Raw genomic sequence first — 23,512 nt, 5'->3', positions numbered from 1 at the left:
TGAGGCTGAGAGGGAGTAGCATGGCCTCAAAGTCAATGGTAAACTTGCATTTGTGGTAAACTTTGAATCATCCATTCAGCTACACTACCTCTTTTCTATATGGTTTGTGCAGGTCCTATTAGAGTGTTTTTCCTGCCAGTCAATCAAATGCAAAATCCAATCAAGATACAGTATGGGCTGTCTTCATTAAACACCTTCATGGCCCCTTGCATTACACAAATCAGCTCCTCAACTCTCAGGGATACAATACAATTGTAAAAAAAGTTAAAATCACCATTCTGCCTTGTTCCTCAACAGGGTTCTGGCAAGCAAGGCATTCTCTCCTGCTGCTTCAATATGAAAGAAATCCCTGACTTGCAAAGACCTTTAGCAGGACAAAAGATGAGAGTGGGATACTGAATGGCAGGTGGCGATGGATCTGAGCTGAAATGCAGAGATAGCAAGAGTGTGTGCCAATGACTCTTTACTACTGCGAGTACTTCTCTGCACACTGTCACCCAAGAAAACTCTTCCAGCAGTGAACAGCCTAGTGATGTCAGGCTGTCTCTGCCCAAAGGCTAAACTATATCCTGCAATCACAAGCCCGCGACCTACTTTGCGGACAAAACAATTTGTATCATGTCTCAGCTCAACATGATGAATGCTAGTTTGTATAATCAGTCTTACATTACTGAGTGCTCAGTCTTCTGTGTTTATCTGGATACATATTATTATATATAGTTATTTGTTTCTATCTATAGTTATTTGTTTCTCCTGCTATGGGTCCCAAGGCAGTTAACAATAGTTCATACTACAACTAAGCAAAAAGGTTATATTGCAGAAGTTATTGCCTCACTACCTCTAAGGATGCTTGCCATAGATGCAGGCGAAATGTCAGGAGAGAATGCCTCTAGAACATGGCCATATAGCCCGGAAAAAACCTACAACAACCCAGTGATTCCGGCCATGAAAGCCTACGGTAATACACTGAAGTTATTATCATAATCATCATTATTATTTATTTCAAATATTTGTACCCACCCTTCTCAACCCCCGGGAAGAGACTCAGTGTGGCTTAAATCCGACACAATTCGATGCCATTACATATAAATAATACATCCCGTAATACATATAAAAATACAGTAAATTGATTTCAAAATTAGTTTTCAAATAAAAAGTACAGTAATGAAAAGTGCAATAATACTGGCTGTCAACTTTATGTGGAAACAAATTCAGCAAGCACAACACAATCGGAAGCTTCTCCATAGTCCATTTTTCATTTTCCATAACATTATCATCATTATTACAATTGTGGTGCTCATCTCCATTTCTCAGCTAAAAAAAACAGCATTGTCCGTAGACGCCTCCAAGGTCATGTGGTAGGCATGGCTGCATGGAGTGCCGTTACCTTCCTGCCAAAATGATACCTATTGATCTATTCACATTTGCATGTTTTCAAACAGCTAGGTGGGCAGAAGCTGGGGCTAACAATTGGAGCTCACTCTGTCCCATGGATTCAAACCGCCAACCTTCTGTTCAGCAAGTTCAGCAGCTTAGCGATTTAACTGCTGCACCACTGCGGCCCCATAATACTGCATTATATGGGCAGTGTAGACTCATATAATGCAGTTCAATGTGTTTATTTATTTATTTATCGTGTCAGGGGCAGACCAGACAGTTGCATTGCATTTTTAACAAACAGACTAACAAAACACAAAGTTTGCAAGCTTGGTAGTTGATGAAATGTCCTTTGACCAGTAGCTGGTCACTTGGAGTGCCTCTGGCGTTGCTGCAAGAAGGTCCTCCATTGTGCATGTGGCAGGGCTCAGGTTGCATTGTAGCAGGTGGTCTGTAGTTTGCTCTTCTCCACACTCGCATGCCATGGGTTCCACTTTGTAGCCCCATTTCTTAAGGCTGGCTCTGCATCTCGTGGTGCCAGAGTGCAGTCTATTCAGCGCCTTCTAAGTCGCCCAGTCTTCTGTGTGCCCAGGGGGGAGTCTCTCATTTGGTATCGCCATTGATTGAGGTTCTGGGTTTGAGCCTGCCACTTTTGGACTTTCGCTTGCTGAGGTGTTCCAGCGAGTGTCTCTGTAGATCTTAGAAAACTATTTCTTGATTTAAGTCATTGATGTGCTGGCTCATACCCAAACGGGATGAGCTGGAGAGGTCACTGCCTTGGTCCTTTCACTATTGGTTGCTACTTCCCGGCCGATGTCAGGTGGTGCAATACTGGCTAGACAGTGCAGTTTCTCCAGTGGTGAAGGGCGCAGTTCAGTGTGTTAAACTGCATTATATGAGCATACCCCGACCATATAATGCAGTTTTAAAGTGCATTATAAGTGTGTTAAACTGCATTATATGAACCTACCCAGACCATGTAATGCAGTTTTAAAGTGCATTATATGGCAGTGTAATTGGGGCCTAAATGTAGTAACATGGATTGGGCCCTGTCTACACACTTCTTAGACACACTGCTGAATTGGCCGTTTATTCAACAGAAAGAGCATTTATTTTCCAGCTCTTTGCTTCTGACATAGATGGAATATTTAATTAGGAAGTACAGCCTTGGTACACTGACTACGCACAGAGATGAGATATGGACTATTACATCCAAAAGTTAAAACAGACTGCTAAAATTACACAAAGAATCCCAATCAGAATGAAAAGGGAGAGATTAGGGACCCATTTAGTTTGAAACATAGTGCTCTGGGTATTCCCTGCTTGAGCCAATCTAGAAGTATTACTGAGGTCATCACCTGTACCATATGTTACCACAATAGTGAACAGATTAGAAGATTTACAGGAGACCAAAACACTGATCTCTTATATTTCTCACTAGCTGTCCCCTGCCACGTGTTGCTGTGGCCCAGTCTGGTGATCTGGAAAATAAAGTAATGAGAAAGTGTTGGTTTCTAATATATGTAATTCCTTTCTGCTTGTGAGTAAACAGTATTTCTTGTTGTTTCTTTGTCAGTGTTGGTGCGGAGAGTGTCTGGTTTGCCTACTCTGGAATATGCAACATATCATACTCCTTCTTTAAGGATCTCTTTCAAATCTATGATACTATATCTCTCTCTGTGTGTGAGAGAAACATATCTATCTATATCTATGGCTGGATGGCTCTTTGTCAGGAGGGCTCTGATTACATTTTCTTGCCCTGGTGAAGAGAGTTGGACTGGATGGCCTTAAGTATTTTCTGTTGGTCATGGGGGTTCTGTGTGGGAAGTTTGCCTCATTTCTGTCGTTTGTAGGTTTCAGAATGCTCTTTGATTGTAGTGAACTATAAATCCCAGTAACTATAAATCCCCAATGTCAAAGTCTATTTCCTCCAAACTCCATCTGTGTTCATATTTAGGCATATGGATTTTTTGTGTCAAGTTTGGTCCAGATCCATCATTGTTTGAGTCCACAGTGCTCTCTGGATGTAGGTGAACTACAACTCCCAAACTCAAGGTCAATGCCCACCAAACCCTTCCAGTGTGTTCTGTTGGTCATGGAAGTCCTGTATGCCATGTTTGATTCAATTCCATCATTGATGGAGTTCAGAATGCCCTTTGATTGTAGGTAAACTATAAATCCCAGCAACAACAATTTCCAAATGACAAAATCAATTTTTTTGAGTGGAGGACATACATTGGACTGTTAGGTGTCTTGTGTCCAAATTTGGTGTCAATTCCCCCAGTGGTTTTTGAGTTCTGATGGTAGCACGAACTAACATTACATTTTTATTTATATAGATTCTGTTCTGTAGTAACAGCAAAGAATAATGTTGGTAGGTGCTCCCAAATTCAAGACAAGAACATATTCTGTCTTACTGTTATATATTCTTAGTTTTTCAGGAAAAAAAATACTTCCAATTTTATATTTAAACAAATAAGAGGTGTTTTTTTAAAAGAGGAAGTAGGTATTCAATAGGTAAACTGAATCGTATGAGCAAATGTACACCATCAAATGCTCTTCCTTCCATCATGCCTCTGGCTCCATTTCATTCCTACGAAGAGAAAATTGTTTTATCCAGCAAGGAGGCAACATTTGCCCCATTTTTAATATTTCAGGCTGACTTTTTAACCACTCAAAATGCAGCTTCTTTTATGTAGGCTCAGCCTGAAGCAAGTTTATGATGTAAGTGAGAGAGAGGCTCTCTGGGGGAAGAGTTCTCGGTTTGTTGGCATTTCAGTTCTCAATGGCTAATCACTACATGCTACTCTCAATAACTATTGGCACAAAATAGGTAGAGATCAGGTCTCTGCAAGCAACAACAACAAAAAAAGCCATAAGAAGGAAATGATTTGTAAATATTCATAGGCGAGATTTTATAGATATAGAACAAAACCTTGCTTCGAATGGAATTCCAGACCACCAGCTTCCTTTCAACATTTACCTTCTCTGTTGTTGCTTTTTTAAAAAGGCAACTGTCTTTATGGAAACAAAATGCTGAAGGTAAAATAGCTTAGTGTCCTTATTTAAGTATTTAGAAATGGTATGTAAACACCCTCCTACATAGAATGATCCCTGTTACTCAATAATTTTTGTAATATTTAGGAACATTATTTTTTTTTAAAAAAAGGTTTCTTCTTATAAATGTACAATAACATTCAGTTTTATTTTTAAGATAAAATTAAATTAATAATTCAGAATAAAATTAGTAATTCAGAATGCTCTTTGATTGTAAGCGAACTATAAATCCCAGCAACCACAACTCCCAAATGACAAAATCAATACTATCCTTCAATCCCACCAGTACTCAAATTTGGGTGTATTGGGTATTTGTGTCAATTTTTTCCCAGTGATTGAAAATACATCCTGCATATCAAATATTTACATTATGGTTCATATCAGTAGCAAAATTACAGTTGTGAAGTAGCAACAAAAATAATCTTATGGGTGGGGGTCACCACAATATGAGGAACTGTATTAATATGGGGAACTGTATCCGTCCCAGTTTACCTGTCCGAACGTATTCTCCCCTATGAACCATCAAGGTTGTTAAGATCTTCTGGAGGGGCCCTGCTCTCGGTCCCACCACATTTGAAATTTATCAGTTTTATCATGTCTTATCATATTTATTTACTATATTGTTATAAGTGTTTTATTTTAACTTACTACGTGGAGTGTGATCAGGTCTTTTCAGGCCTTGTTGTTCTGTTTCTTATTGTGATATGGCCTAAGGGCTAATCAATAAAATTACTACAATTGCATCTGGTGGGGACGAGAGACAGGGCCTTCTCGGTGGTGGCCCCTCAGCTGTGGAACTCTCTCCCGATGGAGATCAGATCTCCCCCTTCCCTCCTGAGCTTCAGAAAGCTAGTGAAATCCTGACTCTGGGACAAAGCATTCCCAGAATAATTGGTTGAGTCCAGCAATAACCTAATAATTACTGACCACATTTGCGGACTGAGTTGAACTTGATTCTATCTTGGCGATTTGGCTTATATGTATTTATTCTGTCTGTATTTTATTATGATTTTATGATGTTTTTAGTTGTATTTGTGCATTAAATGTCTGCTGTTAGCTGGTCTGAGTCCCTCCACGGAGGTAGAGAAGATTGGGATATAAAAGTTTTAATAATAATAATAATAATAATAATAATAATAATAATAATAATAATGAGGTTGCAACATTAGGATGGTTGAGAACCACTGCTCTAGATTCCCCAAAAAACCACAAATCAGCTTCCTATCTCCTGCACATTGGTCCTGTCTTTTAGAACCAAAACATGTAAAGCTGCTTGTTGAGCTTCTCTAATAGTATACTGGTAATTCAGCTTAGCTATGTAGTAACACTCCACAACCATTTAAATAATACACAAACGGAATACCTTTGGCTAACTTTAATTATTGTGGGTGTGGGAGCTACCTCTGTGCTTTTAGCCTAGCAACTACTGATTGTTTTCATTAAGGAAAAAAAATAGATCACAGATGTAAAAGGAACATCACAGTTGGACATTTAAGGTGAAAGGCATTACAATTAGCTAAGACTTACTGAAAACATAAATGTGGAAATCTGTTTGCAAGTGTCGCATAATGTGCATTTAGAAGACCAAATTTAGTATGTACATTGAGAATGAGCAGAATGCGGCAAAAATTAAACACTTATAAATGTAATATGCAGTTACCTCTCCCAGTGAATCAAATAAAGGATCAGAAGTGCTTTACTTTGCAACACTGTGCCCAGCGTTTAAAAATAACATAGTTATTTATTCCGAATGAACCTTTCTGTTTGATTTCTGGACTCTTTCCATATATTAAAGATTATTCCCTTGCAAGTTGTTTGAGTCATTGATTGACTGAATTTTATTTAGCTGAACAAACATGATGCAGCATTATACTGCCTTTTATATCGTCATGTGCCGTTTTCTCCATCTGCTTTTTCGCTTTTATTTTTCCCCCCAGTGTTTTCCCCATATTTTACTATATGGGGAAAACAGCCCATAGCTAAATGTTTAAACAACATCTGTAAGAGCATTATTAAATCATGCTTGAGCATGAGAAAAAAGCAGACCAGCCCTTTAAACATGATGATCCCTGATTGATTTTAGATTATTCTTCTTGGAGAGGATAATCTGGAAAGGTTTTAACATTTACGACCACATACTTGTATTTATTGTAACTTTGATTGCTCATAAAAGTATTCATGTTATTTCACAGATTCACAACTCAGCATGTCTCCTTAACTGTAACAGAAAGGATAGAAGAGTGATCTAAGAAAATAAGACTCGTATTTTAGCTGTCACTAAAAAATGCGCCCCAAACCGTCACTTACCCTTAGTTTTCAGAGAATGCGGAGTGACTAGAGTCATTAGAAGTGAACTTTGCAGAGCCACTACTCCATCAGTCTGGCAAAGCGTAGTAAAACTCTTGTTTATCTTGACTGATCAAAACTAGCTGAGAGATTAGGACCACTAATATCCCACATCTTTTTTGCCAGAGGGAAGACTGCAGCAATGTATGACCTTTACTGGAAAAGCCATATTGTGAGATTCAAGGTATCTGGGCTACTGTGAGTTTCTCTCCAATTTACTTTTACAGCTCCCTGTGTGTGTTTGGTGGCAAAGCACTTTTCACTTATCTGAAGAAAGCAAATTCCCCAGGCCTTGAGCCACACACCTTCAGACACGCATTCCTGACAGACCTCAATATACTTGGTAGTCTGTGGTGACTTGGATGCCAAGATGTCTCTTTTATAGTGGGAATGAATTTACATTCATTTTATTTTGAAAACACACTCATGTTTATCTGTTTTTAAGGAACCTTTTGAACTATCAAAAGTCCTAAACTCTTTGCAACTAATTGCCTAACTGTCTCTCACCGTATTTGTGTGTTTTGAGGTCTCCAAGAAAAAAATAAAATAGCACCAGAACAGGGGCGGCTCAACCCATTACGCAAAGTAAGCATTTGCAGTATAGTTGATTTTGCCCAGGGGCGCTCTTGAGACGCTCTTGGGGGGAAATAGACCTTGACATATGCGAGTTGTAGTTACTGGGATGTCTAGTTCATCTACAATCAAACAGCATTCTGAACTCCACCAATGATGGAACTGAACCAAATATGGCACACAGAACTCTACGATGAACAGAAAATATATATCAATGATTGGTTGGGGGTATGTGTGCCAAAATACTGTTTGTTTACCGTTGAAAATTACCTACGGCTGCCTCTGCACCAGCAGAACCACTTTCAGAACCAGATTATAGAATTTATTTATTTATTTATTTATTTAGCTACCGGGCACAATTCAAAGTGCTGGCTTTAGCCTATAAAGCCCTAAATGGTTCCAGCCCAGCTTATCTATCCAAATGCATCCCTTCCTACAAACCCACCAGGAATTTGAGATCGTCGGAGGACGCCCTGCTCTTGATCCCACCTGCTTTGCGAGAATGTCTGGCAGGGACGAGAGACAGGGCCTTCTGTTCGGCTGTGGAACTCCCTGCCTAGGGATATTAGATCAGCCCCCTCCCTCCTGACCTTTCGAAAAAGAGTGAAAACTCTTCGAGCAAGCATTCGGAACCTCAGGATAAACAGACAAACTTGAATCAGAAAATGACCCAGGAACTGTTAAGACGATGGAACGGATGAGGATTTGAACGAGAGGACATAGTTTTTATAATTTTTATTGCTCAGAAATGCATATGTGTGCATCTGATTCTTTTAGAACCATCATGGCCAACCATCTAAGCCTGGGAGTGGTATGTTAAGGTGTATGGAGGATGGTTGTAATCTTGAGAAGGTTGCTTATTGGTTTCCAAGAACCTGGGATTCCACGAGAAATGGAGATTAGTCCAGGCTTGAGAATCAGATTGATACTACGGTAAAAGAACCAGTTTTCCCAATATGAGACCAATGCTTTACTGTCCTGAACCACAGCACAGATTTTCCAGACTTTCTGGAGCTGGCAAAAATCCTGCATGCATTACACAGTCTGCCCATTGCCCCATCTCTGTTCTAAAATGCCATGTGTTCATCAATATACACAAACTACCTTTAAAAACTATCCTAAACCACACCTACATCCCATAGGATATTAAATGTCAGTCATATCCATCATTCATACTAGTTGACAAAATACTGTCTAAACTTACAATTTATCATTCGAAGGACATATCATGCTTCTCGAAATATACTTTCACTTGCTCTAATACAGCTGATGCGAGTGAACAATAAAAGATTATATTTCTATTTGATGCTGTTACAGCTATTAATACTGTGTGTTTTTTTTACTATTTTAATGAATGTTTTACTTATTGTTTTAATTGTTATTATATTGCTGTGTTATATGTAGTGGCATTGAATTGCTGCCAAATGCAAGCTGTCCTGAGTGAGAAGGAACGGGATAGAAATATTGGAAATAAAATAATTTCTAGATCACCCCAGCCCCAATATTCTTTGTTCAGAATAATGGACATGTATCATTTCAAAAGAGCAAGAAAAATATTAAAGCAGTACTGACTTTAACAGAAATTACTGCTTCCTGATCCACATGAGCTAAATATTTCTTGGAAGCAATTTGTTGCAATGTGTCTCTAGTCTCCTCAAATTCTAATGAACTCACAACTTTTGCTATTCTGTGTCTGTTCTCTCACTTTCAGTTTTTCTGGCTGGTAAATATCTCTGACCTCTTTATTTAAGAGTGTGTAGCTCATTCTTTCAAAGCAAAAGGAAAATAACCTATGTAGATTACGTATACAACAACATTCAAAGCAAAAAAAAAATTAAAATAAAAGCATGTAAAGAGCAGCACAAACTAAAAGAACATACAAAAGAGTAGCACAAAATTCAAACTGAACTGAACTAATAACTCCATCTAACAAAAAGAACAAGTGTATAAGCTTGCTTTCAAAGATATGGAGCTGGATGATTCACAAAGAAACAGCAACTAGTCTGTTCTTGCACAAAGACTTTCTCAACCAGCAATGGAGCAAAGCTAGACAATGGTAAAGGTAAAGCCAACAAAGTTGGACAGAAGGAAAAATTGTGATGTGTGAGTGCATTTGTGTGTGTGGCTTCAAGTCACCTGTTGACCTGTTGATTTATGGAGACCCCATGAATTTCACAGGATTTTCTTAGGCCAGGAACACTTCAAGGTGGTATTGCCAACTCCTTCCTCTGAAACGTAGCCTATAGCACCTGGTACTCTTTAGTGATCTCCCATCCAAGATCAGATAGGATCTGCTGCCTTTAGGGAACTGTGGAAGTACCCAAATATTACAGTACACATCATAAACTTCCATGCATATTATTACAGAAGCATGTCTATAACTGCCTTGAATTCTATTCTGGGAGAAAGGTAGGGTATAAATAATACTATTAGTTTGCACTCCATGCAGTCATGCCTGTAACATGACCTTGGAGGCATCTACGGCTCCCTTGGCTTAGAAATGGAGATGAGCACCACACCCCAGAGTCTGATATGACAAGACTTAATGTCAAGGGGAAACCTTTACTTTTTACTATTAGTTCCCAGTTTCCATTCATTCACATTTCTTTCGACAACCCATTATCTCAATCATTCTACATAAGAAAGTGAAGACCTTCAAGATCTTTTGAACTACAGTTCTCATAATCCTATGACAAGGATGGCCAGGACATCTAACCATTGAAACCCAAAATATCTAAACAGCAAAAGGTTCCCGATATAAAATCTCAACAACAGCGTTGAAATATTCCATGAGATGTTTCTACTGTACCTACATTTGACTGCTATGGATCATGATTCAATCCAACCAATTTATATTCCATCATTGAAATATGATGGAATATAAAGCGCACCCAAATACCTGGGAGTCACTCTGGACCGTTCTCTGACCTACAAGAAGCACTGCCTGAACATCAAGCAAAAAGTGGGTGCTAGAAACAATATCATATGAAAGCTGACTGGCACAACCTGGGGATCACAACCAGATACAGTGAAGATATCTGCCCTTGCGCTGTGCTACTCTGCTGCTGAGCATGCATGCCCAGTGTGGAACACATCTCACCACACTAAAACAGTGGATGTGGCTCTTAATGAGACATGCCGCATTATCACAGGGTGTCTGCGTCCTATACCACTGGAAAAATTACACTGCTTAGCTGGTATTGCACCACCTGACATCCGCCGGAAATTGCAGCCAATAGTGAAAGGACCAAGGCAGAGACATCTCCAGCTCATCCCTTGTTTGGGTATCAGCCAGCACGTCAACGACTTAAATCAAGAAATAGTTTTCTTAGATCTACAGAGACACTCGCTGGAACACCTCAGCAAGCAAGAGTTCAAAAGTGGCAGGCTCAAACCCAGAACCTCAACCAATGGCTGATACCAAATGAGAGACTCCCCCCTGGGCACACAGAAGACTGGGCGACTTGGAAGGCGCTGAACAGACTGCGCTCTGGCACCACAAGATGCAGAGCCAATCTTAAGAAATGGGGCTACAAAGTTGAATCCTCGACATGAGAGTGTGGAGAAGAGCAAACCACTGACCACCTGCTGCAATGCAACCTGAGCCCTGCCACATGCACGATGGAGGACCTTCTTGCGGCAACACCAGAGGCACTCCAAGTGGCCAGATACTGGTCAAAGGACATTTAATCAGCTACCAAGTTTGCAAAATTTGTGGGTTTTTTAATCTGTTTGTTTGTTTTGTTCTGTTAGAAATGTAATACAATGTTCTGGTTGCGGATGACACGATAAATAAAATAAATAAATAAATATTGAAATATTCCTGAGATGTTTCTATGACTGCTATGGATCATGATTCAGTCCAACCAATTTATATTTCATTGATTTCAATGAAGGAGATTTAAACATATAATACGTAAATACTTCCAGTTAAATAAATGGGAGGTTAGAGAAATATTTGGACTGGAAACCATTTTTGACTTCTTGAAAGTATAAGAAACCACACACAAACACATATTTATATTTTCCTGCAAATAAGGATTCTCAATGAATATCATATTCTGATGTCCCTATTAGTGATTGACATGTAATACTTTCTCATTTGGGAATGGGCTTTAAATGTAGCATTCAAAAATAAGTATGTGGAAATACAATTCAGCATACAAAGAATTCTGTGATTTCATTATTCAACATATTTAAAAGGTAACAACAAATTGATCTCCCAAGCCTGCTGTAAGGTCACAGAAATTGATAACCTTACAAGCTATGATTATGTGAGTCCATCTGTGTCTCGCAGATAGTGCAGTTTGTGAATTAATCCTCTGAAGGCAAATATATTGTAAGTAGCTTGTTATCTCCAAAGTACTAAATTGAAGAATACATGGGATTATATTGACAGAAATTACATTTTCTGTAATAGGGTTTAATATATCTGAAACCTCTCTCATCAGTCCCTAGTCGCTCTAACTGAGAAAGGTTTGTTAATATAAGCACACTAAGGCATCAAAACCAAATTTATTCACTAATATGGATTAGGCCATGCAATCAAAGCCTTGAAAATATTAATCTCTGACATTTACTGAATAAAAACAGAAATACTTTTGTCTAGAAACTGACCCTCTTCCATCTCCCCCCACCCACCCACCACACTCGGCTTTGAGCTCGCCTTGGACATTTTCTGGGTATTACATCAAAGAGGATAAGGTTTCTACATCGTAAATACTAATCTAAAAATATTAGAACAATTAATTAGATACACTTAATTTGACACAGCATTAGATTTCAGTATGCCCCAGATACAAGCCATGTTCTGGGGTGATGTACAAAATTCACATTTCAGTACAAGAACCAACGACAAATCATTTTTTAAAGTTTTATAATGGTGGGGATGAGGGTTAATTTAGGGCCCTTATCATCAGAAGCAGAGAAGGCTAAATACTTTAAAAACAAGCTAATTTTATGTATACGTAGGTTTTCCCCAAACACAGAATTTGGAAAGATCCGCTTTAGTTTCTTCTCTTTTAAATGAATGTTGTACAACAATTCCAGAACCACTTTTCTTAATCATGGATGTAATCCTGGACTCAGGCTGCTTAATTTACAGTTTCTTTAATGGGATTTAAGCAGCTCACAGGCTGGATTGCAGCTTTGTGAATAATGGTTTCATACAAATGAAACCGAAAACTGAAATAAAGACCTATAACAATGGTTAATCTATTTGTAATTTCCTGACTGCTGAGAAAGTGATTTCTTGAAAGGTGGCCTAAAGAGACACGTTCGAGCCAAGAACTGCATAAATACTTATGTTCGGAAATCTAACGTTGGGAAAGCACCACACAAATACTTGGGCACTGAAACCAAACGCTTTCTCAAGCTATGGGAAAGCAAATATCTATAATTCTGCGGGAGTACAATAACTAGTTCTCCTAACAGAAACCATCCACTAAGCTATGCTGATTTTATAGCCATAAAGTAGCAAAGAATGCAGGCTACTGAAGGGATGCATTATCATAATGCAAATCATTAGCTGAGGTTGCCAGAGGCTGAATACTGATTGTGTGTAAACATTAAAGTACAATTACTTACCAATTGTTCACTTGAAGTATTGTGAGTCCTGTGTCTTGTGCCAACTGCTTCTTCTGTTCTTCTGAAGGGTAAGGATGCTGTAAGACACCAAAGTAGAGGTACATTATATTATATATTATATAAGTATGCGTGTATAAAAATAATAGTTTTACCAGCCATTTTGTGGAATCATAAAAGTGCAGTCTCTATAATTAAAGATGAAAATGCTGAGGTGTGGCACTCACATAATTATTAATGGGCTACTACATCATATAATTAATGGCAGTAAAAGACAAGCCAATTATAATGATTAGTGAAGTGCAGAAAGAGCTGCTTAAGATACAAGCAAGTACGGTGCTACTAAGGAATAGAGAGTTGTTGCAGTAATGCTATTTTTAAAACCCTTATTTGAGACACTTGTGCATGCTGCCGTTTCCTACATCTTCCATAGCACAATGAAACGGTCCCACAAACAGCTCAAGCATTAATTGGATTCATGAAATTTTTTAAAATGGGCATTGGCTGTGCTAATGAGTATAATGTATACACAAGTATTGCTGTTTCATGTGATATATTTCGCCACCATAATTTCAATCCTGGGAACAGTTTACTGGTGGGGAGGTGTTTCTGAGAATAACACACTAAGGTTTAGTACAGGGATGTCAAGCTCGTTTTCATCATGGGTCACATCAGCCTTATGATTGCCTCTGAAGGGCTGCAGGATCCATGAAGGGAGAATCTGTGGATACAGAGACCCAGGCCCATAGACAGGATTTTGATTTGGGGGGACTGAGCTTGATTCGGGGGGGGGGGGGGGGGAAGGGGGCTGAGGATCTTCCCTAGCAAACCTTTTATATTGTTATCCCAATACCCCCATGCATATGGGATATATTGTTTGGTGATCATATCATGATATAAATAAACATAACAGTTTAAATAATGTACCAGTAAGGCCTTCTCGCAGACCACCCTGAGAATTTCGGGGGGGGGGGGGGGGCTGAAGCCCCTCAAGCCCCCCCCCCCCCCCCGCTACATGTGTGCAGAGACCCAACTATAATTTTTGTTCATAGTTTTTGGCGTTCTCTAGTTTTTACCCAATTTGGGTCCCCATATATTACTGAACAACAGTTTTGATTATTGATCATGCAGACTGTGGATAATGGGTATGGCAACCCAACAGCATTTGTGGCTCTGAGATTGGTGAAGGGTTAAAGGATATTTGAAAGTCAGACATCATTCAGCCTTGTATCTAAATCCAAACTTCGCTATCCAGAACAAACTAAAGCCTTCCAGATGCTGACATATCACAACTATCAGAGGTCTAATGATGAGGCAGGCATGCTTCAGAGGCTTCAGACCCCCCCCCCCCCCGAAATTCTCAGGGCGGTCTGCGAGAAGGCCTTACTGGTACTTTATTTAAACTGTTATGTTTATTCATATCATGATCTGATCACCACGCTCAATATATCCCATATGCATGGGGCTATTGGGATAACGATACAAAAGGTTTGCTAGGGCAGATCCTCACCCCCCCCCTTTGAATAAAACTCACTCCCCCCCCCCAAATCAAACTCAGTACCCCCCGAATCAAAATCCTGGCTACAGGTCTGTGATGAGGAATACAGAAATTGTAGTCCAGAATCTACAGGGACACATAAAATAACATGGTGGGCTGAATTCAGCCTGCGGGCCTTGAGTTTGATAGGGGTTAAGGGTTCAACCCCATCCTGAATTGTGTCAGAAACTTGGTTTACTCATAAATTGGTTAGCCAGTTAAAATTCATGAGTAAACCAGGTTTTTTTTGGCGGGGCGGGGGGGGGGGGGGTGAACTCTTTTTTGGGGGGGGTGGAACCCTTAACACACACACACCCCTGAAACCTCCCTCTGGCTACGGCCCTGAGTATGAAACATGTGCATCACAGGTAGTGGCAGAGGGCAAGTTCAGGTGTTTGGTGAGCCCAAAGACTATTGAGTAATGCACTACTGATCCTAAGTACTAGTGAGATAAACTTCTATGTACATTTAGTAGCCCCCGGTGGCGCAGTGGGTTAAACCCCAGGACTGAAGACTGACAGATCGCAGGTTCAAATCTGGGGAGAGTGTGGATGAGCTCTCTCTGTCAGTTCCAGCTCCTCATGTGGGGACATGAGAGAAGCCTCCCACAAGAATGGTAAAACATCAAAACATCTGGGTATCCCCTGGGCAACGTCCTTGCAGACGGCCAATTCTCTCACACCAGAAGCGACTTGCAATTTCTCAATTTGATACGACCAAAAAACAGTATTTATTTATTTACTTATTTATTTCAAGCATTTGTACCCCATCCTTCTCATCCTCGACAGGGGACTCAGGGCAGCTTTGTAATAGGTAACCATTAGATGCCGAACATCAAATTAAGTGATCATAATTAAACAACAGTTAAAACAGTTATAAACATTCTAAGATTTCAAAATTAAATTAGAAAAAGTAATATACTTGTGAACAATATTTGCTACGAAATATGCACAGAGACACTGCCGTGCAATAATAGCCCTTTCCCCACCTCTAATATTTTGAGGATGGCTATATAAAAGCCAGAGCCCCCGGTGGCGCTCCATGCAGTCATGCCGGCCACATGACCTTGGAGGTGTCCACGAACAACGCTGGCTCTTCGGCTTAGAAATGGAGATGAGCACCACACCCCAGAGTCAGACATGACTGGACTTAATGTCAGGAGACAACCTTTTCCTTTTTATATAAAAGCCAGCATGATGTAGTATTCACAGACAGTGGTCTAGGTATTGGATTGAGGCTTGAATCCTCGCTCAGCTGTGGAAACCCACTAGCTAACCTTGTATGAGTTGCATTCTCTCACTACAGAAAACTCAACTATAGATTAACTTTAGGGTTGTCATAAGTTGGGAAGTCTTGAAAGCACACAATAATAGTGTGGAAAAAGGAAGGCCCTCCTGACATATTCAAGGCATTGTGATCTTTCATATATTTTCACACAAGGACAGCCTTGTTCATCAACATGGCTTCTTGAACAGAATCTTACAAAAACCTAGAACAGATTGTGCTTTGGAATTTACTTTCAAGAAGCGTCCCAAAACATGCTGCTGCATGAAAACAAATATGGGTCAGCAAACAGGAGATCTGGACAAGGAATGTGTGGCGTAATGGTACTTTTCAGCTTCTAAGAAACGTTGTCAGAAAGTTATAATATAAAAATGACGGTAATTTAACAATTCTAATTGAATTAAACCTACTGAACACCTGCAGCAACATTGGAAGTTTATATAACTATTTTTATTGAAAGAACATTAACATTTAGTCATTTCTCATGAACTGTTGGATGGTTTTGTTTGCTTGATAGTTTTGACCTTTAATGTTGCCATAAAGTACTGTTTAACTGGCTACCTACACTCCCTTGACTGTGATGTTTGGCTTCAGCATAAAATTTGATGGCTACCTCTCTTGCTTTTGGGAAAGTCTTTTATTTTATAAAACATCAAAATAATTTTTGGTAATGCCAGTCATGGTGTCCAGGCCACCACTCCCAACAACCTACATATGCTAAGGTATAAATAGTAGGGACACTGCATCCCCTATAAAGATTCAGTGTTATTAACCATTCAAACATAGTGGTGAAAGTCATCTCTGTAGGCTTTTTTGTCACATTGCTTTCCTTTGTAACCCTCTACCTGTGGATGTGAAGAGCCAGGAGCTTGAAATGTGTAAGAATCGACAACGGTGCCTTATTCCCAGACCCCTCTTCTACCATTCTCCTTCACCACTACCAGGCCCGTAGCTAGGATTTTGTATCGGGGGGAGCTGAGTATGATTCGGGGGGGGGGGGGGGGGGGCGAGTCTGAGTGAAAGAGGGTCTACCCTAGCAAACTTTTTGTATCGTTACCCCAATACCCCTCCCCCCCCATGCATATGGGATATATTGAGCATGGTGATCAGATCATGATATGAATAAATATAACAGTTTAAATAATGTACCAGTAAGGCCTTCTCGTGGACCACCATGAGAATTTCGGGGGGGTTGGGGCTGAAGCCCCCCAAGCCACCCCCCCCCCCCCCCGGCTACATGCATGACCACTACCTATTTTACTTCTGTAAAACAGCTTTGCGTGAGATTGCAGATTATGGTGCCTCCTCCAGAATAGTAGTGCAATTCTATTCAAGCTACATTCTGGCCATTGGTAGCTTATTTTGCATGATGGAATAGTTTTGGAACTGGCTTTTAAAATGTATATGACTGTGTTAATAGTTTTATGTCTAAGTTTTAAATGGCTACTCTGTATGTTTTTGCGTTGCTTTGCTCATGTGGAAACTGCCTTGAGTCTGCTAGGGGAGATAGAGCGGTACACAAATAAAGTTTTATTATTTATTATCAATACCGTTTTCCAAAATGACCCGACAAAGTGAAGAAAACAACAGGTTGTGACATCAAATCATGATGCAGGAGCCATTGTACCCATTCGAATTACAATAGTACCTTGAGTTAAGAGTTTCATTTGTTTCATTCTTATCTCAAAGCGAATTTCCCATTTAAATGGCTTCAAACTACAAGAAAGGAGATTCCATCTGAACATGAGGAAGAACTTCCTGACCAGGCATGTAACGGGGGAGGGGGGGGCTTGAGGGGCTTCAGCCCCCCCCCCCCCCCGAAATTCTCATGGTGGTTCGCGAAAAGGCCTTACTGGTGCATTATTTAAACTGTTATGTTTATTCATATCATGATCTGATCACCATACTCAATATATCCCATATGCATGGGGGTACTGGGGTAATGATACAAAAGGTTTGGTAGGGTAAACCCTCTTTCACTCAGACTCAGCCCCCCCCCCCCCAAAACTCATCCCCCCTGAACCCCCCTTGAAATTCCCCCCCCCCCAAATGAAATCCTGGCTACGGGCCTGTTCCTGACTGTGAGAGCTGTTCAGCAGTGGAACTCTCTGCCCCGGAGTGTGGTGGAGGTTCCTTCTTTGGACGCTTTTAAACAGAGGCTGGATGGCCATCTGTCAGGGGTGCTTTTAATGCAATTTTTCTACTTCTTGGCAGGGGGTTGGACTGGATAGCCCATGAGGTCTCTTCCAACTCTCTGATTGTATGATTGTATGATTCTAAATGCATTGAAATGCTATTAGTTCATTCTGGTCCCCCAAACCCTCCCCCCATTTTTGTTATGTGTTTTAAAATAATTAAATATACTTATAAATAAAAAAATAATGTACAAATGCACATTTCTATGGAATAATGAAAAAGAAAGATCAACTTTAAAATGGTAGAAGCACAAAATTGTGGCAAGGAAGCACAAAGTGAAGAGGCAGAAGCATCATTTTCTTCTTCATACTGTATTCATTCCAGTCTCCCTCTCTCTCTCACTCTCTCTTCCTCTCTCTCTCTCTTCATGAAGGCAAACATACCAGGAATAAAAACCACACAAAATCAACTAACCCAAAGTTCCTCAAAGTGGACAAGAGCAAAGCAGACAGCAATCTCCCAAAGCGAACAAGAGCAAAGCAGACAGTAATCTCCCAAAGCATGAACAAACTAACCCAATTGATGAATATAAAGCAGAATATTAAAATACCCAGGACAGACTGGACACCAATAAATAATTTTATGATACAAGAAAACCTGAAATGGATGATAGAGATAAGATAAATTTTAATAAGAAATGCTCTTAGGAGAGACTATGTAAAGAAGCTTGCCAAACAATCAAGAGCGATCTAATGACTAAAGATGATTAAATCCGAGGTGAAGAAGATTGAAAGTCGAACTAAACCCCCTACCCAAACCCCAACCCCAACTCCAAGTTTCGGGTGTGGGTCTTTTTTCTCTTTTCTTTTTCTTCTACTGGCCATATCTTTATACTTTCCTACTTTTCTATACAAACTAAATGTTTCCCCTCTTTTATTGTACCTGAAAAACTTAATTAAAATATATATTTTAAAAAGTAATCTCCCAAAGCAGACAAGAGCATGAGGCACAAGGCACAGAGACTGCTCCCTTGAAGACCTAAAGCCCTGTATTCTCACGCTAGTGCTCCCTCTGGCACTAACTCTTAACTCAAAATGCGACTTGTATGTCAAAGCGAACCCCTGGCTAAGTGACGTTGATGAACTCAAAACGTTCTTAAACTGGGATGTTCTTGAGTTTCCACTGTACTCCTTTATGATGCAGTGTCTCTTAGAAATGAGCAGACAGCAATCTCCCAAAGCAGATGAGAGCACGAGACACAAGGCACAGAGACTGCTCCCTTGAAGCACTAAAGCCCTGCATCCTCACGCTAGTGCTCCCTCTGGCACTAGCTCTTAACTCAAAATGCTGCTTGTATGTCAAAGCGAACCCCTGGCTGAGTGACGGTGATGAACTCAAAACGTTCTTAAATTGGGATGCTCTTGAGGTTCCACTGTACTCCTTTATGATGCAGTATCTCTTAGAAATGAGCCTGTTTTTTCACAATATGCTGAGTAAACGTCTTGTTTTTGAAAAGCTTAAAAATAAGAGTGACAACACTTTATTTAGACTTAACAACTTATTATTGTAATGTTTGAAGAACAGTTTCTCTTTCTTGTTTTTGCATTGCCACCTTGCATGTGATCAGATTTTACTTAACTCAGCAAGCTGTGCCTAATTCCATGCAGAAAGCAAGACTCTACAAGACAGCCTGAAGCGACTAAGAGTGAGAATGCTGTCTCCACTAAGCAATTTTCAATTGTTCTGGACATTTTTAGAAGGAGGAAGCTGATAAAATTAGCCATCTGAATAATACTACTACTGTAAAAAAAACACAAAAGCCTAAGAACTTTTAAAGTATCAGAGTAAAATTCTTTTAAACCACGCCATGCTTATAGTCATCTGACCCTCCTTGGCTAAGTGTAGCATAAATGTTAAGTTTCATGAAAAACCTATAATTGCTATAATCACATGAAAGCCATTACTCCGTACAGATAATCTCTCCCAGCCAAAGTTCACAATGAGGTTGAGCAGCAATATGGTTCAACACATGAAACACATGAGTTTGTCTTATAACTTTCTGCAGATATTATATGCTATCCTTCTGCAGTAACGAACAACAATCTGTGAAACGCTGGCAGCTACCGTAAAAACTTTCAAAGACTTTTTGCATCTCCACACATCACGGTGGTCCACGCTCTCGTTACATCTAGGATAGACTACTGCAACGCACTCTATGTGGGGTTGCCTTTGAAGACTGCTTGGAAGCTTCAAATAGTCCAACGAGAGGCAGCCAGGTTAATAACTCCCATGTTACGCCAGCTCCACTGGCTACCAGTTTGCTACTGGATACAATTCAAAGTGCTGGCTTTGGCCTATAAAGCCCTAAACACCCCCCCCCCCCCCCGCCCAAATTACCTGTCCGAATGCATCTCCCCCTATGAACCATCACAGAGATTAAGATCCTCCAGGGAGGCCCTGCTTCCCGTCCCGCCATTGTCACAGGCATGATTGGTGGGGACGAGAGACAGGGCCTTCTCGGTGATGGCTCCCCGGCTATGGAACTCCCTTCCTGTTGAGATCCTGTTGAGATCAGGTCAGCCCCCTCCCTCTTGTCCTTTAGAAGAATGGTAAAAACTTGGCTGGGGGACCAAGCTTTCAGGACAGGGCAATAAAGTGGCAATAGGAAAGATGACCAGGACAATTAGATTTGACGTGGATGACTAGGACAGTTTTAAATGGTGTATTTTAATATTTTGATTTTTAAAAAATGTTTATGTATTGTATGTGAATCTGTGTCCCGGCATTGAATGTTTGCCGTTTATATGCTGTGCTTCGCCCTGAGTCCCCTTCGGGGTGAGAAGGGCGGAATATACATATTTTAAATAAATAAAATTTATGTATATAATAAAACTCAGTGTTTGTATGCGGAGGACGGTGTACGTGGCAGCTTTCTGATTGGCTGCCAATTTCACAGGCCACTGTGACCAGCACGGGTGACGGACCTGGACCAAATTTGGCACACATAATCCCCATGACCCCCTTTACGTTCTGGGGAGGCTTGGGGGAGGACGAATAAGAGATTATGGGATTTGTAGTACTTTCAAACCAATCAGACCACTGTGGCCCCCAACAAAGTCTGATAGACCAAACTTGGCACACAGAACCCCCATGACCCACTCTACATCCTGGTGCACTTTCGAGGAGGACAGACCATGAATGATGGGACTTGAAATACCTCCACTCACTTCCCACGACTGCTGCAAACCTCATCTAATGACGAATCATGACCAAACTTGACAAACAGAGCCTCCACGAGCCACTCTACATCCCGGTGCTATTTGGAGGAGGACGGATGATGGATGATGGGACTTGCAGTACCTTCACTCACTTCCTGAAACCACAGTGACATTCATCCAAATGCCAATGAAGACCAAACTTGGCACAGAGACCCCATGGCCAACTCAACGTTCTGGTGAGGTTTGAGGGAGAACAGACTATGGATGATGGGACTTGCAGTACCTTAACACTTTCTGAGATCACTGTGACCCTCATCTAATGACTGATCAAGACCAAACTTGGCACACAGAGCCCGCATGACCCACTGTCCATCCTGGTGCAGTTTGGAGGAGGATGGACCACAGATGATGGGACTTACACCAACTTCCTGAGACCACTGCAAGCCATATAAATAACAGATAAAGACCAAACTTGATACACAATTCCTTTCTCAAATAACCCGGGCTGCACCGGGTCCCCGAGCTAGTAAATAAATAAATCGCAGGCTGCAAGCAATGGCAGGCACTATCCTGCAAACACTCCAAAAAACAATTGTTTACTACCAATTTAAAACTACACTTTTCGTTGCTATTGTTATTTTTTTTCTTTTTGAAGCTATCTAACACTAGCGACTCTCTCTAAGTTTTCTTTTAAAAGTGAGGGTTAGAAACAAAACCTCTTTAAAATCAGTGAGTTATTAACTGCCCTGATTTCAGCTAAGAGATATACTTATCACCAAGATCACTCTGGGATATCAAAGGAGATTTAACCAACGTTCAATAAACAGTGACTTGAGATCTTTGAGTTTGTTGTGTACATTAGCCTCATACCATTATCTCCTAAAAGCTTAATTATTTGCACACAATTGATCAAGATGGGAATTTGAGAAAGGATATGCACAAGCCTTTGGGAGAGCTGTAACACATTAGAGGAGCAAACAAAATTACCCTCAGATCTCACAATAAGAATTAATGATTAGGACCACATATAGGGCAGAGCAGTAGCTGAAGCGATTCTTCTGGAGTGTTTCCCATTTGATCTGCATTAACACCTTCAAATGAGTGAAAGCCATAAAACAGTGATTATGTACGGTGAGGCTTATGCTCCCTTCTTAGAATCAATCCAGTGCACATTTATACTGGAAGAACGCAGTTTACCATTCTTCGTTAGAGTTGAAGGGGGAAAGGAATTTTTAAAATATTTTTTTCATACCAAATAATTTCACAAAAAGGCACCAAATTCAAACTCACTAGTTGAAAGGTGTGCTACCAACACATTACTGCTGCCATTAAAACACTGGCCAAGTAATTTAGGTAAAGGTAACGATTTTCCCCTGACATTAAGTACAGTTGTGTCCGACTCTGGGCGTTGGTGCTCATCTCTATTTCTAAGCCAAAGAGCCGGCGTTACCTGTAGTCACCTCCAAGGTCATGTGGCCGGCATGACTGCATGGAGCATCATTACCTTCCCGCCGGAGCAGTATCTATTGATCTACTCACATTTGCATGTTTTCAAACTTCTAGGTTAGCAGAAGCTGGGGCTAACCATTAGAGCTCACCTCGTCCCATTGGAGCTCACCCCGCCCCTTCTGTCAGCAAGTTCTGCAGCTTAGCAGTTTAACCGCTGCACCACCATGGCCCCATAAAACTGCATTATATGGGCAGTGTAGACTTATACTGTATAATGCAGTTCATTGCATTATATGAGCCACTCCCCGGATTCAAACCTGTGACCTTTCAGTCAACAAGTTCCCCAGCTAAGCAGTTTAACCCGCTGTGCCACCGGGGCTCCAAGTAATTTAGGGGGAAGGTAAAGATAAAGGTTTTCCCCTGACATTAAGTCCAGTCGTGTCCGACTCTGGGGATTGCTGCTCATCTCCATTTCTAAGCCGAAGAGCCGGCGTTGTCTGTAGACACCTCCAAGGTCATGTGGTTGGCATGACTACATGGAGCACCGTTACCTTCCCGCTGGAGCGGTACCTATTGGTCTACTCACATTTGCATGTTTTCGAACTGCTAGGTTGGCAGAAGCTGGGGCTAACAGTGGGTGCTCATGCCGCTCCCCGGATTTTAAACTGCAACCTTTCGGTCAACAAGTTAAGCAGCTCAGTGCACCACCGGGGGCTCCTCCAAGTAATTTAGTTGATAACACATATAGTACTGCAGTCAGCCCTCATATCTATTGGTTCTGTATCCATGGATTCAACCATTCACAGCTTGGAAAAAATGATTAAAGGAACAAGCTCAGCATCTTTTCTTCCTACCTTCTAAGTATTGCATCAGTGATGTTCAATCTATGGTCCTCCAGATGTTTTGGACTTCAGCTCCCAGAATTCCTGACCATTGGACAAGCTAGCCAGGG

The 23,512-nt window shown here is 40.6% G+C and overlaps 1 protein-coding gene across 2 annotated transcripts in view; it reads right to left on the bottom strand.

Annotated features, from left to right (window-relative positions):
- MEIS1 (Meis homeobox 1) overlaps positions 1–23,512 on the bottom strand; it is a 222,372-nt gene that overhangs the window by 26,816 nt on the left and 172,044 nt on the right. For both annotated transcript variants that reach the window (XM_060784304.2, XM_060784320.2), the window contains exon 9: positions 12,940–13,016. In XM_060784304.2, coding sequence (XP_060640287.1) covers positions 12,940–13,016 — 77 coding nt within the window. The remainder of the gene's footprint in view (positions 1–12,939; positions 13,017–23,512) is intronic.

Source organism: Anolis sagrei, chromosome 1 (assembly GCF_037176765.1).
Source record: "Anolis sagrei isolate rAnoSag1 chromosome 1, rAnoSag1.mat, whole genome shotgun sequence".
Classification (NCBI taxonomy): domain Eukaryota; kingdom Metazoa; phylum Chordata; class Lepidosauria; order Squamata; family Dactyloidae; genus Anolis; species Anolis sagrei.
The sequence above is the reverse complement of the archived record's forward strand: the minus strand, read 5'-3'. Positions and strand labels throughout refer to the sequence as shown.